Raw genomic sequence first — 17,493 nt, 5'->3', positions numbered from 1 at the left:
AAGGAGAAATGCTTGCATCACTTGAAAAAGTCATGCACAGGGGAAACACTATAGGGCTGAACAGTTTCAGATGGAATGCATCATCTAGATTGAAGAGCCAGTCTGAAATATGTTAGCTGTACATACAGTTTATCTTTTAGTCATTAATATTCATAATTCCATCCTAATACAGCATAACTAAAAAAATCTCACTAGGCAGAAGTAAGTTTGCTTGTTCTTTAATACTGTTTTAGGGGCAAACTTCCTCCATCAGGCTTATGAAATCCACTGCTGATCTCAGGGCTAAATCATCCTGGATGCTATATTGAAGCCAGATGCAGCAAATTTTCCTCACTCTATGAAATGTGTCTTTGATAAACAAAAACCCTCAAGCTTAAAAACCATCTGTGCTACTGGATGATGTTTTGACCAAAAAAAAAAAAAAAGAATAGAAAAGTGTTTGTAGTGACTATGTTGACTCCAAAACAGATGTAATGATCTGTAATCCTGTCAGAATTATGCCGAAACAGGAGTCTTGAGGTGTATGGGAAGAACTATTGTCCTCTTCTGTGGTAAAGCATACTTGGTTTAGATTGGTATAGTAGGGTTTGGGATTTTTTTTTTTTAAGAGAATTGGCTTTTTAATGAAACAAAAGTGTGATGGTCTGCATTTCAAAAAAGGAATGCTTCCATAGACACACTTTGCAAGTTCAACTTAAGTGTAGAAGACCAACCCCTTATGAGCAGATGGAATACTAAGTAGTATTTGAATGACTAAACTGAGGAAGTCTTTTCAGGTGATTATTTGAGTAAGGAAGCAGAGCATATACTAATCTCTGGTAAATCAATTTCATATTTGTTTCATAGTGTCATATAGTTTTATTATTATGCTGTGTAGACACATAGAAATAACTTAGTACTTTTATTAATTCCTGTAATATCACATCATGTTTGCATTCAGAGGGCAGTCTTTTAAATTTAAGTGGGGTTTGTTGTTCCTGTTGTAAGACACATACAATTAAATGACAGTAAATCTTTATCTGCTAAACCTAAGTAATGGTCTTATAAACACTGTAGGGAACAAACTTAGTGAAGAATGGCTGTAGACTTTTCACATATGAAGATTAACTTCTTAATTTGTGTTTTGGGCTCAGTACCTGTCAGCATTTATATTAAATAGTATAGACATTTCCTGTAAACAGGCAAGGTTGTGCTTTTTTTCTTGTTACTCTGTTGTTAAATCTGATATGAAGCAGTAAAGTTCTCAGATTGCAATTCATGACAGAACACATGAAGTCATGTCTTTTTGCATAACAGGAACTCTTGGGAAACCATATTCAGTAAAAGCTCAGAGGTGGTGACTCCTGAGCAACTCCAATGTTGCCAACGAATAGTACAGCTTTGTAAACACTGCCTGCTGGTGGTTTACAAGTATTCATCAGATTCAAGAGGATCCCCAACTGGGATTAGCCCTCACTGGGATGGTACAAGGTATAAATTTCAATATTCTCTTCCTAAACAATGAGTGGAAAGGATAATATAGGAACAGTTTTCAGTCTTTGCTGCTACCACCTTGCTTCTCTATGTATTTAATTATAAAAAAAAAAGCACACACCCCCCCCAGCATTTCAACACTTCCTTTGATCTTGCATCTCTAACCCACTCATGAAATGCTTCCAAAAGACTTGATGCACACATTTTGTGTAAAACTTAAGAAAGTCCTGATTGCCTAGTGCCCAAATAGCTGCAGCAAAAGCTTTCCATAAAGTGAACTGAAAATTTCCTTTCTTCCCCTTCTCAGATCCCTCAAAATCATTGATTCCAGATTTGCATTCCTAGAGGTATCCTAAAATGTATAATACTTCTGGCTGCACATTCACAGTGGGATGCTATAGGGGCACAGCTCCAGCCAAGGGTCAGGTAAGTGCCATCTGATTTACTGTATTGCACAGTTTTGCAAAGTTGATTTCTAAAACCTACAGATTGAAAGTTTATTATTTCATCTTACAGAGAATAAGTATGTTTTCAAACCTTGCAAAACAGCATCATATAGTAAAAAATTCTTTGGCACTTACCTGATTCTCCATTGGCTGGTTTAGTTCCCCAACCAGATAAAATGAGGATTATAAATCTTGACACTACAGGGACTACTGAAAATGCTCCAGCTGTGGGAGTAAACAATCTGCAATTTAACAGTCTTAGGTGGAGAATTAAATGTTAAGTTTCATATTACTTAAGTTCCAAATTCTATCCATAATGGCAATTTGAATTGTGTGTATAAACTTACAGATGCTTTGTTTATATAAAACATCCTACAGACATTATTTCATAAGAGGACCTTTAAATTAAATATTATGTGAAAAGCAAACCTTTGATATATTGTCTGTTAAAGTTATTTTATGACTTAATTGCTTATTTGCTATATCTCGGACTAGTTATTTGATACACTGAGCCCTTTTTTTATTGTCATAAGGATCTTAAGACACTAACGTAATTTAAAATCAACTAGAAACTGAATTTGTTTGGGCACAGCAGAAGCAGAAATATGTTAGCCGCAAGACAAATCATATTCAATATTAACATCTACTGAGCTATAGCAAGAGTATGGTAAAGTCATTTGGATTAGCTAAGACTAGAAAATCTTCAACACTGAAGTTTTTATTGCTTTTACTGTTAATACTGCAGAAATGTTTTCATCATGACCAACCACAAACTATTCAAACCGATCAGGTTACGGTAGTGTACTGCACTGGGAAAGCAGTGAAAGGGATGGTCCAATAGAACTTTGTCTTCTCCAGTTTCCATGTTTCTTTGGGCCCTAAATTTATAAATTTCACAGGCTACAGGAATCTAAGCCCTCTATCTACTAAATACCAGTATGTCTTCAGCAATAGAGTGTCATGACAACTTTGATTAAAGTCAGTTTTTATATTAATCTCTGCAACTGTTACAGCTGTGGTGTGGATACAGCAATATACTAATTAACCATGATATTCTGAATTTGTGAAATGAAAGATATGTACAGAAATAAATGCTCCTGCCATTATGCCCCACCATTTTAATGAACTATTTTTCTAGAAATGGGAGAACCACAATACTATTCCATTTTTCATCTAGGCTTCTGGTTTTAAAGTATGTACGAATATGCACTACTACTAACATTTTTCTTGACTCTCTGCAAACTTGTCTGAAATGCAAGAAGAGATTGGAGTATAATGTAATTAATGTACAAGAAGTCAGGTTTTTCAAGGCTTTGTAAAATGCAGCTTGAAAAATCTTGGTTTATTTCTGAGCACAAACCAATTTTTTGTTTTATCTATTAAATAAACGTTCATGAAATTAAAGCTTTCAAAGATTACAATTAGATATTCTTCAGCTGGCAAAATGTTTTACAGACAAAAGATATTTGTGATACTGTTTTTGTAATAACAGCTTTTCTCAAAGCTGAAACAAACCAGATATGTACACTTTCGTGTAAAGATTCTATTGACAGTGTGACACTGTTTCTATCCATGTGATTATTAGGATCAGTCTTTTAACTTATTCATCATTAATTGCTATGATTGTCTAGTGAGAAGCAACCATTTTTAAGGAATAGTTTATACAATGTGTTGTTATTCCATAGGCTGTTATTCCAGCCTAACATTGATATGATTCATGATTAAGTTCTGATTTAGTGTGAATATTATTTTTACTCACTTATTATGCTCATGTAATGACTTCTACAATTGACTGTTGGGAAATGATAATAGGAAAAGATTTACGAACATGACAAATGGTTGTTTGTAGTATTACGTAAAATACAGGCTATATAGTTGCCTGAAATTAAAAGGTAAATAGTCAGTGATGTGTCTTACTCATAAATAAGTAAGCATCATTGCTTCTTGCTTTACTGAAGGTGTGATGTTAGCATGTCTATTTTTAGAGAACTGGATCTGGAAACCAAAGCTGGAAAACTCTGATTTTCCCTAATCAACTCTTTTATAAGCTGGTTAACATAACTGCAGTTTTACCCAGTTTAAATAAAGAGTACTACATTAACAGTGAACACTGGATGAAGTATTAATTTTTGATAGCCGTGTTACACAGGATGCCATTGCTTTTTCTTCACTTGCTTTAAACATAAAGGACTGGAAAGAGATTTGATCCTCATACAACATCTTGAAATTTTACCAAGATTTTCTCTGAGCTGAGCTATTTTTCCTGAGTTACTAGCTAGTGCCCAGTGCCCCCTATGTTTTATAAATAGTATTTATCATACATAGTTTCTTGCATACAATTATAAGGTATAGTGCATGAGCAACTAATTCTTTTGCTTGAGTGTCACTTTGTCTGTAAACTCTGCTATATTTTTCATGTTCTTTCTAGGTATTTATTGCCAGGACCTTCACTGTTCATTGTGAAATCATCCTCGTCCAGCCTTAGTGGTACTTCATCTGGAATGCCTCGCCCTAACATTTTGTTCACACACAGATACAGTCACTTGTGAATTAAAAAGGAAAGCTGCTGTTCCTTTGTAAAATAATGGCACTCCATTTCTTTTTTTTTTTAAATAAAATTTGTGATGGAGCTACATATAAGCACTGTTATATATTTACTACCATATTACGATAACATTTAGCTGAAAACCTACTGTAAAAGCATAGCTTTTTCTGGAAACATAAACCTTGTTAAGGTGTTTACACACATGTGAATGTGTAGATCTTGCTAGGTTTGTAAGTAATTCCTTCCTACTAGAAATGTTATTTTTGCTGCAGAATATATAAAATGGAATTGATCTTGAAGATCCTATTACAATGTTACATTATTTTCTAAGTACAATACTTTGACTTGAATATTATTTATTGTAAAATTATACTATTTATTGTCTCAAATGCACTTGATCCTTTAACAAGGCAGATGATTTAAAACCTGTAGTAGAACAGTAAAACTCTATCATTTAAAATAATCTGCTCATTTCTTGGACATGTTTGAAATAATGGCCAAAACTCTGTAAATTAAACCTAAAGCAGACATAATTTTATTTCTCTTCTGAAATTACAAGATCTATTTAACACTGCTATTTTTCTTAAAGGACGTAATATCTTCTAGCCAAAGTGAAGGCATCTAGTACACAAACAGTAAAGATATCAGTTTAGGCATTCAGTTTCTAATTGGATTCTTGTAATAAAATGGAAGCCAGTGTTTGTTATTGGATTTTCATTCACATTACCTATGTCCTGTGCCTTTAGGTTTCCTTTGGGAGCAAGCAGTCATCTCCAACTTTCACAAGCATGCATAGTGCATAGTTTTTCTGTTTTACTGCATGAGCGGTAAAGCAGGCATTTTTAGGAAATACTGCAGCTATAATGTATTATTTCAACCTTAAACTAACTTTTTTCCCTAGTTTTTATCATACAATCCAACACCTACTGTAGAATGTATCCTTGCAATGGACTGTATTTTCTAGATTGCTGACACCTTTAAATGTTGGAAATAGAACTCATTAGAAACTTCTCATTCAGATTCAGCTTCCTGGGCCTGGTTGAAAGGTACAAAAAAGGAAATGAGACAGAGCAGGAACCTAATATTAACAGGATCTGTAACCTGAAATCATCATTCAGATTTTGCTACATACAGCTGTTCATCCCACTCAGTGTTGTGCCATATGAGCCTTATTCATTATAGAAATAATTATTATAAAAATCAGTTACTCTAGATTTAAAAATTAATTATTTTTTTTAACTGAATAAAGAACAGAGTAATTATTATTTACCAAAGACATGTCTACTTTCCAATCACATAACCTTGAAACCTGTTTATAAATTTCAGGTATATTTCAGGTATACTTAAAACAATTTAGGGGCCAGTTCTCCTCAGGAGTATATTAGAGAGTTTTGATATCCAGAGATTTAAGAGAAATTTAAGAGATTTAAGAAATTGGAAGTTTCAAGTTGCCTGGAAATGTTTTTTTTAAATTCTAGCCATAGCATCTAAAACTGGAAATCTGGGTGAGATTGTTGATGCCTGTGCTGTAGTACCTTTGCTCTAGAACTGCAGAATATGATAACAAGACTAAAACCAGTGTAAAAAATCCTGAGATCAGCCAGATATAAACAGTCTTCTGGTCAGGAAAAGGTATTTTTCATTTTTTTGGGTGGCAATACTAGTTTAGTAATATAGTATGTTCACACTAATTGTATATCTCTTTTGGTCCACACAGTGACTACTGGTAAAGCATACTATAAATAATAAATAAATAAATATTGAATGCTGTAGTTTCTCTCTTCTTGGGGGAGGCTTCCATTATATTCTGCTTTTGGCCATAAGGATAAAAACAGCTTCCATCTTAGCTTGCCAGACTCAAACAGAGCCATAGGGTAGTAAGTTCACATGCACACCCCACCCCACCCTCCTTTTTTTTTTCCCCTTCTTTTTTCCTTTCAAACTACATTATGATCTCTATTCTTGATAGTCAGTGCTGGGATGGGTCACTCTGTATACATGGAAGAGGGCTACTAACCATATCTATGTGGTATGGACAGATCTATAATAAAACCCCAAACATTTAGCATGCACAAAAGTGGACCAGGTGGTTGATTTACATCCAGTGTTTCTTAATTATTTGTATTTCTGATAACCTTTCCTAAAGTGCTTCTGTGTTCCTAATAACGTGTGCATCAATACTTTCAATAAACATTATGATACACTTTCTTGCCAGCTCCTCTGAACCAGTGTGAATGGTCTGTGGGTGAATTATGGGCTGGACCTAGGGTTTGACTCTTAAATAGTGCCACAGGTGGAAGCATTTACTCCTTTCTCTCTGCAGAACAGCAGCATTTCCTTTGTGGTCAATTAACTGGGCCTAGTAAGGGAGCCTTTAAATAGTAATTGGCTCTGGCCTTGAGCTCTTAAAAGCACCACTGTGCCTGAACCTTCAGCCTGATGACCTGCAGATCTGCTGACCCTTCATCTTAGCCCTACCATCAAACCTGTTCTCAGAAAGCAACAAATTAATGAAACACAGAGGTGAGACCAACATCCTAAAGGCCTTTCATAGTACAGCAGGATTTCAAGTCAGTTTCAAAGCGGTATGAGCATTGTAAATCGGAAAGAAAAGAAATTTTTTACCCTGGGTTAATCTTCACCCATTTAAGACACAAATAAAATAAGGTAATGTGTTTGTAACAGTGTAGATAATTTTACGAGCTTAAAAAACATCCCTCTAACATAGCAGATGCTTAATTGCTGTCACACAGGAGCTGTGTGCTTTTAGGCTAACAAAAGCCTATGTCTGCCTTCTGGCCACCCCCTGGGGCACCGGCCTGGGGTGCCAGCATGCCTGGAGTGCCAGCGTGCCTGGGCCTCAGGTCGTGGGATTGCAGCAGGTGCGGAGGTGTGAAGTGCCTGTGCCCAAGTTTACTAATAACCAAATTTCCAGCCCCCCCCCCCCCCCCCCCCCCCCGATATTCAGCAGAGCGGCAGTGCTGGGCGGATGGGGTCTTTTTTTCCCCAAAGCTGGCATGCAGGTGGTGAGCGGAGCAGCCGTCCAGTCAGCTGCTCTGGTGAGAGGTGAGCGTGGCATGGGCAGAGCTGGAGCCTCAGAAGGCTCTTTAAACACCTCAGGAGCACAGGAATCACAGATGCTGAACACGGTTGGACAGGAGGGAGTGTGGTGAGGCATCTGGGTGTGCCATGGCAGGTTGTGGGGATAGGCACATGGGCAGGATCAGCTACGGTTACTTCTTGGGCAAAGACTGTTGGCGATGTGGTGACCCAGATAGAGGTCCTGTGTAAACAGGTAGGTGTCCAGGCCCCTGGCTGCAGGGAGCACCAGAGCCTTTCTCTGGAGTTGTTACTGTGGGAGGGGAATTTCAGCTGACCACACTACAACAACTTTTAATGGTAGACTGCAGAAGCAACACCTGCAGGTAAACGATCTACTCAGCCTGGTGGCTGAGCTGAGAGAGGAGGTCAAAAGGCTGAGGATTGCAATGGATGTGTTTGAGGCCCTGTCCCTGGAGACACTCAAGATCAGACTCCTAGAATCATAGACCCAACTAGGTTGGAAGAGACCTCCAAAATCATCCAGTCCAACCCATCACTCAGCCCTAGCCAATCAAGTAGACCATGGCACACACATGTCACTCCATGTGGCCCTGGGCAGCCTGATCTAGTTGGATGTGGCAGTGCTGACTGCAGAGGAGGTTGGACAAGATGACCTTTGAGGGTCCCTTCCAACCCAATACAGTCTGGGTCCGTGAATCCGTTGTTCCTCCACTTAGCACTGTTGCGAGCCTAGCCTGGCATCATCTGACCTTCTCGCTGCCTGGTGGTGGGAGCAGCACTTGACAGCTCGTTGGGAGCCCTTTGCTGAGCTCAGCAATCCCCTACACCTCCAGGACCATTGCTGGCCCACCCTGGCTGCGGACAGGTTCCTCGAAGGGAGGCCCACAGAAGACAGCAGCAGGTAAGGGGCAGCGGAGGTGGGTTTGCAAGGCTCTGGGATGGTTCAGGCTTCACAAGTTCTTGCTGCAGCTCCTTGGGTGGCATGAAAGTGCAAGACACAGGGTTTCAGGTAACCATAATTGTCATTAAAGATGCCTGTCCTGGATGTCTGCTGTTTGAAGTAAAGTGGGGTTATTGATATATGTGGCAAGCTCATGAGCTGAGTAGGTGTTTGGAAGAAGCCCACTTTGGTGCAAACATCACAATGTGGACGGTGGTTCACTGTTCCATGCCCTGCTCCTCATGTGCTAATGCAAGGGCAGGAGGAGCAGCTGTAAGGATGGGTGCAGAAATGCCCTTTATGAGACGATACAAAACACTGCTGAAGTAATGTTAAAGGAAACGTTACTTGAAATATCTCATAAGGGTACCTCTTTGGTAGACTTTGGCCTTGGGTTAATGCCTGTCTGGAAAGAAATGTCCTCTTTATGTGAAAATTAGTCTCTAATTGTTGATTGTCTGTACAGAAAAGTAAACAAATTAATCAGCTTTTAAAATTACATTGGAGTGGTTGCTTAGCTGATCTAGGAGTTCTAGAACACATTCACTTTTAAATATAAAACCATAATTACAGTTTTTTACTTTCTCTGTATATTCAAGTGAAAAGACTGGATTGAATTTACAGTTATAACATCTAATTTAGGTGTTAGCAAATGTGAATATTTGCAAGTTAGCTTTGCATATAGTGTTAAAACAGTTAACTCAAAGCTGCTGCATTTATTGCCATTTCCAGGAGAAACTAATTGGCTATGAAATGGCATATTTATCGGAAAATCTTTCACTCTAGCATTTGCTAAAAACATTTGTAATTTTTTTCTGTATGCAGTAAAATTCTCATGCATTAGTTGTTATTCTGCATCTGTGTTCTTTGTTCTGTGCCAGACACCTCTGCAGTTCCCTATGTTGTTAACATAGAGTCTTTGTTGGTGTGTAAATACCTTTAGCATTTTACATTGGGGTAATTTCACCACTTTTTTTTATATATATACACATATATGGAACAGGAGAAGATTTTGCATGTAGAGAGGTTTTTATTTGGTTGGTTGGTTTTGGTTTGGGGTTTTTCTGTGTGCGTTTTAATGCTGTTTGGTTTTTTTAATCTCATTTCTTCTTTTAAAACATAAGACAACATTTACTTAGGAGAACTCTTACCACTGAACTTAGAACTGTCCTCCCTTCAGCACAGATGTTATTACTCATGCTATAAAATAATGTGGTTAAAATCGCTGTGTATGGCCCCTAAGTGTCCTCTGAATGGGTTTGCCTGCTCTTAGCACCATAGAGCCAAGTGGAGCCTGTGCCCAGCTGAAATAGTGGCTGGCACAGATGCCCAGAGTCTGCTTCATATGCCATGCTGGCTGAGGGTGGCAGTTGTGAAGTAGAGTGGAGCCCAAAAGGGTTATGAGAAGTCAAGACATCTGGTTAGAAAATGCATTATCTGGGAGTAGTTTCACATTAAAGGTTTACCTTGTGCCCATCTTCATAGAAGTGATGTGCTCTGCTGCAGCAGAACAAAACTCTGTTTCATTTAATTCTTTTTTTAACTGAGTGGCATGGTGATATCTGACCATCTATAGTATTATACTTAGTTGCACCTGCTTCAATTCCTCACAATCCACTATTTCTCATAAAAGCATTTCAGAAGGAAATAGAGGACCCTATTGTCTAAACAGAAGCTTTACATTTCAAGATTTAAAAAAAAAATGTTATGCAGCACCTGTATTGCAAACCTCTGATTAGTGCACAGATTTTTTGGTCTGGTGTAGGTATTAGAAGTGCTGTGGTTATCATTGCACAAGAGCAATGGGATTAATTTACTTTGCAAAGAGAAACAGAGCTCTGATTGACACACAAGGGGACGCAGCCATACTCGGCAATGGTGCATCTGGCACAAGAATAGGCAGAGATGATGACTTGATACATTTCCAGGAGTCCAGGAGTGTGCACCTGCACCCCAAGCAGCCCTTGTGCATAGGCACCTCTCTGCTGAGTACTGAATTGTCTCAGCTCTCACTGAAATCTCTTCCTTTCAGCTCTGATGTTCCATGCTCTGCCGGAAACTTGTGGGCCACGTACAGCTGCAGGTTTCATTACCAAACAAATGCTTGTACTAAAATAACCCATATGCAGTATCCCTTACAAAGGCCCAGCAGGTCTAGGGAGGTTCTTCTCCTGTACTCCTGGTGAGAACTCACCTGGAATACTGTGTCCAGTTTTGGGCTCCCCAGTTCCAGAGAGAGAGGGACCTGCTGGAGAGAATCCAACAGAAAGCCATGAGGATGATTAGGGGACTTGAGCATCTCCCCTATGAAGAGAGACTGAGAGACCTGGGGCTGTTTAGACTGAGAGGGGATCTGAGCAGTGTCTATAAATATCTGAGTGGTAGGTGTCAAGTGGAGGGGGTCAATCTCTTTTCAGTGGGGCACAGTAACAAGACAAGAAACAATGGATACAAACTTGAACATAGAAGGTTTCACCTCAACATGAGGAGAAATTGACGGAGCAGTGAACAGGCTGCCCAGAGAGGTAGTGGAGTCTCCTTCTCTGGAGGCTTTCAAAACCCACCTGGATGCATTCCTGTGTGGACTACCCTAAGTAATCCTGCTTTTGGCAGGGGAGTTGAACTCGATCTCTGGAGGTCGCTTCCAGCCTCTAACATTCTGTAATTCTATAGTAAACTAGTTGAACAACTAAACCTTGTTAATGAGAAGTAGGGTAAGTTGTCCTGTGCAGAGAACTGTACTTTCCCTGGTACCTAATAAATTAGGGGGCATTGTGCAGTGTAGACACATTTTTAGTAACAGATCTTATTGGTAAGTAATCAGCAGTCTTGGAGCTATGTCAAGCTCAGAAGAGTCGGACTTTCTTCCAGTCCAGCTACCCTTTCCCGTTTGGCCCTATTAGGTGATTGCAGGCCTTCTGCTGAGTGTGGTCTCTGGGCATACAGCCTCTCCCCTCTCCAGGCAGGGTTTGTGCTGGTCGTGGGAGTGAGCTGCTTTTCACAACTGGGTAGGATTCAAGTCATTTGATTTCTTCAGAGAATGAACAGCTGCATCAGAATGACATTGAACTAGACAAATATGCTATAGGGCTGTTTAAGTTTAGTCACGTTGTTGGTTGTTTAGGTGTTTAATACATTATGCAACCTGAAGCAATGGGGAAAGCTTACTGGCAAAGTGAAAAACAAGTACCAGCATTGGTAGTCTGGGCCTGACAGCATCTTTCTAGTCTTCAATTTGCTTAATTTGTGGGATGGTTTGCCAGACTAATCACCATGAATGCCTATAGATGTGTGGTTGGGTGATACTCAGGGTGCAACAAACTTCACTATATGCACACCAAGTGTAAAGTTTGTACAAACCTTTATTTTTGTCTTCAGAGTTTCAGAATGCATGTTCCACTTCTCTTACCACATCATCTGGTTTAGTTTTGAAACACAGGACATGGACAAGAGTTGGCTCCTGAAGTTTCTTGAGCCATGACATGCCTTTGACATATGGAGAAGATAAAAGCTCTGCTCCATATTGAGCATGACAATACTGGCCATAAATGGCAAATAATGGGAACATAGGTAGTAAGAAAAGTTTGGGGTGTTTTTTCCACACACCCCCCTTTTTTTTCCCCTGAAAAAGCAATGTGCAGTGGTTTTGTAGTTGCCTGCTTGCACACTGTTGGTACCTTGCTTGCACAGGTTGGTAGAGCTGTAGTAGTGCAGCTGTTTCTTCTGGTAGAGAAGAGGGCACCACTAGCACAAGACTCTTCGTTCTGAACTGTGAACATTTGCAGTTTTTCTTTCCTTCCCAACCCCAGTTTGCTCAGGTGGAGGAAACAATAAGATTTGTGTGTTATAATGGCTAAATGTTAACACATATGAGATTGAGGAAAAAGCTTTGTTTAAACTGTCCCTGTATACATTCTCATTTGTGTCTGAATACATCTTTTTCTTTATAGAAAACATGTCAGATTTGCCGAAACTCTGTCCAATTAATATACTTTAACAGCTCTGCCTGTAATATGTTTTCTTTCAAGTACACAAATATATGTAGTGTTAGTGATAATAGAAAACCTTTTTAGGATTAGAAAGCTGAGGTAATAGGATGGTTACTCTCACTTGAGGGGCATTCATGTTGTGAAGGAGCGTGGCTCTCAGCTGAGCTTTTGGAATGACAGGATGCATTTCACAGTAAGTTTGTTTTTTTTTTTTCTCTTGCATGGGCTGCAACAACAGGGTGAGGATAGTGTTAGTGGCTATTGCAGTCAAGTCAATAAAATTGGCATACGTTTTTGGTTTGGTTGGCTGCTCTATAACCTGTTCTGCCATTCTAGGAGGACAGTTGTATATCTCTGTACCAACAATGATAACAAAGTCCAGTTACACTAACGTGCACATTGCCATATCAGAATATTCGTTACCTCATTAGTGTTGCAGTTTAAATTCCAGAGCCTCAACAGGAAGTGCAACACTGTATTGCAATTATTTAACCAACAATAAATTGTACTTCCCTGTGTTGTGCTGCTGTGTTTTGTTGTTTTTGAAGAAGACATGGCATCTCTCAGAAGCTACTTTGCTTTCATTGTTCAGCTACTGGTGAACTGTTACTCTTCAATACGGACTAATAAATGGAGCCTAGTAATGCTCCCTTCTTGTGTGCATAACCCTGGAAAATCTAATTCCAAGCTTTGCAGTTTTGTGGGAAGAAATGGTTTCATAGGTTGGTTGTGTTGGTCCCAGACTACTAAGTGGTGAGATTATTTCTAGTTCTGGAATCTATGTGTGGAAATCTGAAAGCAGCTGAGCCATACAACAAAATGCCAGTGTACTCCAGATTGCTGTCATGCTGCCCACACAGCATTCTGTCTCCCCTCTGGTCCTCAGCAGATGTCATCAATGTCACCAGTTACACTGCACACAGTAATCAGCATTTCAAGTAGCAAAGGTGTTAATAGGGTCTGCACCAGGCAGAGGTTTTCATCTGCAGGAAGTCCCCTTCCTCCCACCCCTCTACTGCTGGGCTTAATCTGTATTTTGGTTCAGTAAGCCTGCATGGGCAAACTTGTAAAAATATTTCTCCTTCCCGAAAAGGGAGGGCTGTCTCAGCCTGCAGGATATGGTTGTTGAAAACACTGGTGAAAGAATCCATTTCCAATCTCAAGCCCTTCAGCACAAGGGACTAAGGTTTTTTGGTGCTATGGCAATAAAGGAATTACTTCAGCACTACTGGTGATTTTTCTTAACTACAACATTGTTACTGTGTTCTGCAAAATTGTTGGGGAGGGGAGGGAGATTTTTCTCAACTTTTTCTTGTTGCCAAGGTCAAGTGAGACAGCAGTCTAGCAATAATTACCCTAGTCCTTTTGTACTGGTAATTGTTGTTTGATGGGAAAGTTTTCTTCTGGAAGCTTTAGTTCCTTCCTCTTTAATCAAAAGATGCAAATTGCCCTACCTGTAGTTAAAAGAACAGTAGTTTTCTACAAATTAATGTCAAGTGAGTGTCTTTTTTTTTTTTTTTTCATCTTACTTCAGCAGGCAGAATATAAAGTTCAGCAGCACTCGTGCAATCAGATATTGTCAGTAGTTTGAAAAGCATTTATCTACAGGAACTACGAGACAACTAGGCATGTACCAAGCCCTTCAGGGCTGATGGCCTCTGCCCTCACAAGTAACCAAAGGCAAAGCCAGCACTGCTCTGCCACTGCCCCCCTGTCCCTTTGTGGGAGTTCTGGGAGGCCATAAGAGCTGTGGGCAGTCAAGCTGCTGAGAAGATGGGCTTAGGAAGCAGGAGTGAATGAGTTTAAGCTGTCAATATTAGACTGGCAAGTTACAAGGAAGCCTGTCATGCAGTTTCTGGAAAATGTGTGCTTTGAATCAAGTTCAACCAGGATCCACTGGGTTGTGATATTTTTCTGAGTAGTTGCTAATATGAGGGCTTCTTTTTGAAGTGTGGTGAATGACACTTAGCAGAAAATGCTTTCAGGATCAAGTCTATAATTGTCACATACAAAAGTACAAGTCAAAGATAGCATCCCTAAATCTCGTGTTTTTAAAAAGCAATTTGTTTTCCCTACCTGTTTTGTATTGTGCAATTGAAAATTGCATTTTTAGTACTTTTTATAGTGCAACATGAAATATTAGTGTTATGCAGGAGTCCAAAACATCACTAACATGTAACTTGTACGAACTAAGTATGTCACAGATAATTAGGGGATTAACTTGCAAACCTAATTGATGTAATCTTAGTGATATGGGAAACGTATGTGGAAGAGAAAAAGGCAGATAATCAGAGGTATAGAAAAGCCAAGTATTTTCTAATTACTGCTCTAGTTGAGGAAGAAAACCCCAAACTCTTCTCAAGCTCCCCCCAAAGGAGTTCTCTAGTTTAAACCAGTGATTGCAATTAAGAACATCAAGTAGAAGAATTATATAACGCTGCTCCATTTTGCTATTAAAAGCTTAAACTTTTTCTCTGTTAAAACTGAAAGAGAAAAAAAAATCCAAAAAGGGTTTAATTAACTAGTAAACTTGAGTGTTTATCAACTGTAAAAATGATTTGATTTCCATAGCAATAGGATATGCCAACTTGTGGATTTTAAAGATCAAAGTTAAAATAATTGCAAAACAGTGATTGGATATTTATTTATTTATATTTTTAATTGCATTTTTAAAGCTCAGTATTTCCAGATATTTTTTCCTTACTTATTATGGGTTATTGGGATTTGGTATTTAACCTTGTATTTATTCTGCAAGATGTAAATTAAAAGGCTAAATAATCTGTGTGACTCTGAATAAAACCTCAGTGGTAGAAAGTTGCTCTCAGATATATCAGCTGTGTCAAGGGATTGTAACCAGCAGATTTCTGCCTTCTGTTCACATTAGAGCTCAACTGTAAGTGAAATTGTCTTAGGTGTAGTTCAGATCAGCAACAGTGTATTAACCAGTCTCCTGCCAGTGGCAGAGAGCTCCAAACTGAGAGGCTGAGTAAAGCCTTAATTTCCCCTTCCTTTTGGCTTCCAGGCTGTGGCAGCTTCCCTCCTGCTCTCTGGAGCTGGTCTTCAAGGTAGCAAAAATGGAAGAGAGATGGGATGTTGAGCTGTATGGAGTAGTCCCTCCAGAGGATCAAAAGACAGGTAATAGTGTTGAATAGAAAGTTGCCCTTGCAGTTTGTCAGGGCTCGTATCCAGAGAGATGCAGCAGTGGGTGGTATTCCGTGGAAGAAGCAAAGTTACAAACTTGGGGCAGAATGCAGAGGCATCACTGTGACTCTTCTCATGACCTAAATTTGAAAGATTAAGCTCTTACACATTGCAGTTTTAAAACGTCCTTGCTTCTGTTGTAGTTGATCTCATAAGTGACAAGTCTGTGTCTGAGGGTAGCAGAAAGGTGAAAATGCTCGTTCTGCAATTTGCTTGTGGGAATTCATTTGCTTTAAAACAGCACTATCTTCTACCTCACTCAAAGTGACTGCACTACCCCTGTCAAGGTGCTGGCTGATAGGATTCAAGGGAGAAACAAAGAATTAATGGCTGTATAGCAAAGTGCAAGAGCATCCAACGAAATCATATGAACAGTGACTGTAGATACCAAACACTTCAGCTGTGATCTACAAGGTTTGTCCTTGTGCTGATCTCAGGTATCTTCTTGGTTTTTTCCCCTGAAGTACTCTGAAGTAGCAGAGGTCTGGTACTGGGGTTGTACTAGAATGTACGTTTAGCTCTCCAAGATGTGATCCTGTGGCCACGTTATTGTGGACAGACTGCTGCCCTGGGACAGAGTTCTGAAACTGGTAGCAGGAGGAGGGCACTGAGAAGAGCTCCATCAGGCCACTTACCAGGGTCCTCCCATAACTCTTCACATCTTCTGATTTGGGGCAAATTTTAAGTTTCATGTTAGATGTATTTGTTTGAGATTATGATTTAAACTTGAATTATGTGTAACTGATTTTGTAATTATTTGATGCAGATAATACTGTCAATAAGCAAATAGGTAGGTCTTAATTTTTTTTTTGACTGATAATTTCTGTGTTACTGATGATCATATTTTTTCTTCTGATGTTATAATCTCAACTTTTCAGATCATCAGATTTTATTCTGGTGCTCTTGATATCGGTTTCCATTATTACAGCTTATCTGATATCCTTTCCTCTAAGATATGCTATCATTTGGATTTTATTGCCTGTTGCCAAGATACATGTTTGTGCAGTTAGTTAAAACAGCTAAATTTCTGCTCCAGAGGTGTGGTGCGGATTACGAATTAGTTTGTTGACTGAACTATGGCTCCATTAATCTCTCTGCACTGTTTATATGTAACAATTAGCTAAAAATTTCACTCATGAGGATAGGTGCATTAAGTATTACTTCTAGTTATTTCTGGGGCAGAAGCTGTAGTGAAAATACTATTCAGATGGCATGGTTACAAAAATTCTCCTGCTCTTACTCTCTTTTGTGTATGGATGCAGCAATTTAGCTACACAAGCTTCCTTATAGTTTTTTAGGGAAGTTTTAAAGATGTTCAGAAACTCTCATCTGATTTAACTCTCACTTCCTGGTGTGATTTCCTTTGCTTTACAGATTAGGTGGGTACATCTGTATCATGCAGGATAAACAGCTTTTTCAAATATATTAAAAGATAAGATTTTTCTGAATATCAGTAAGTTCTTCAGTAGCTACTTTTTTATCATTATGCAAAATCTATGTGTTTTATTTGTTATGCACAGAAAAAGGAAGACAAAGCTTTTAAACTGTGGCAGCTAAAATTTTATGCCAAAACCTGTATCAGTAAAAGAGAAAGAAGTTAGAGATGCTGAGCATTTCATTTTGTGCCACTGAAATCCAGAAGAACTATTAAATGTTCTTCTATGTTAATGAGGAATAATTGTAATCTATTTTTTACACATGTAGGTTTGAATGGTGTATTTTAGGTGCTTACTTTAAAAAGACTGTCCTTTGTTGATTAGACTTACTTACAAAAATAAATGAAGAAAAGTATTTGCCCTCCTTTACTACCTGCAACCCCATGTGTACCCTAAGGAT

At 38.9% G+C, this 17,493-nt stretch overlaps 1 protein-coding gene across 1 annotated transcript in view; it reads left to right on the top strand.

The window, feature by feature from the left end:
* Positions 1 to 4,502, top strand: part of TTLL7 (tubulin tyrosine ligase like 7) — a 49,207-nt gene extending 44,705 nt beyond the window's left edge. Inside the window, exons 20-21 of the mRNA XM_054384281.1 lie at positions 1,297 to 1,470; positions 4,348 to 4,502. Coding sequence (XP_054240256.1) covers positions 1,297 to 1,470; positions 4,348 to 4,468 — 295 coding nt within the window. The 3' untranslated portion in view covers positions 4,469 to 4,502. The remainder of the gene's footprint in view (positions 1 to 1,296; positions 1,471 to 4,347) is intronic.
* Positions 4,503 to 17,493: the final 12,991 nt, after the last annotated feature.

Source organism: Indicator indicator, chromosome 10 (assembly GCF_027791375.1).
Source record: "Indicator indicator isolate 239-I01 chromosome 10, UM_Iind_1.1, whole genome shotgun sequence".
NCBI classification, from domain to species: Eukaryota; Metazoa; Chordata; class Aves; order Piciformes; family Indicatoridae; genus Indicator; species Indicator indicator.
This window is presented reverse-complemented; position numbering and strand designations above follow the sequence as displayed.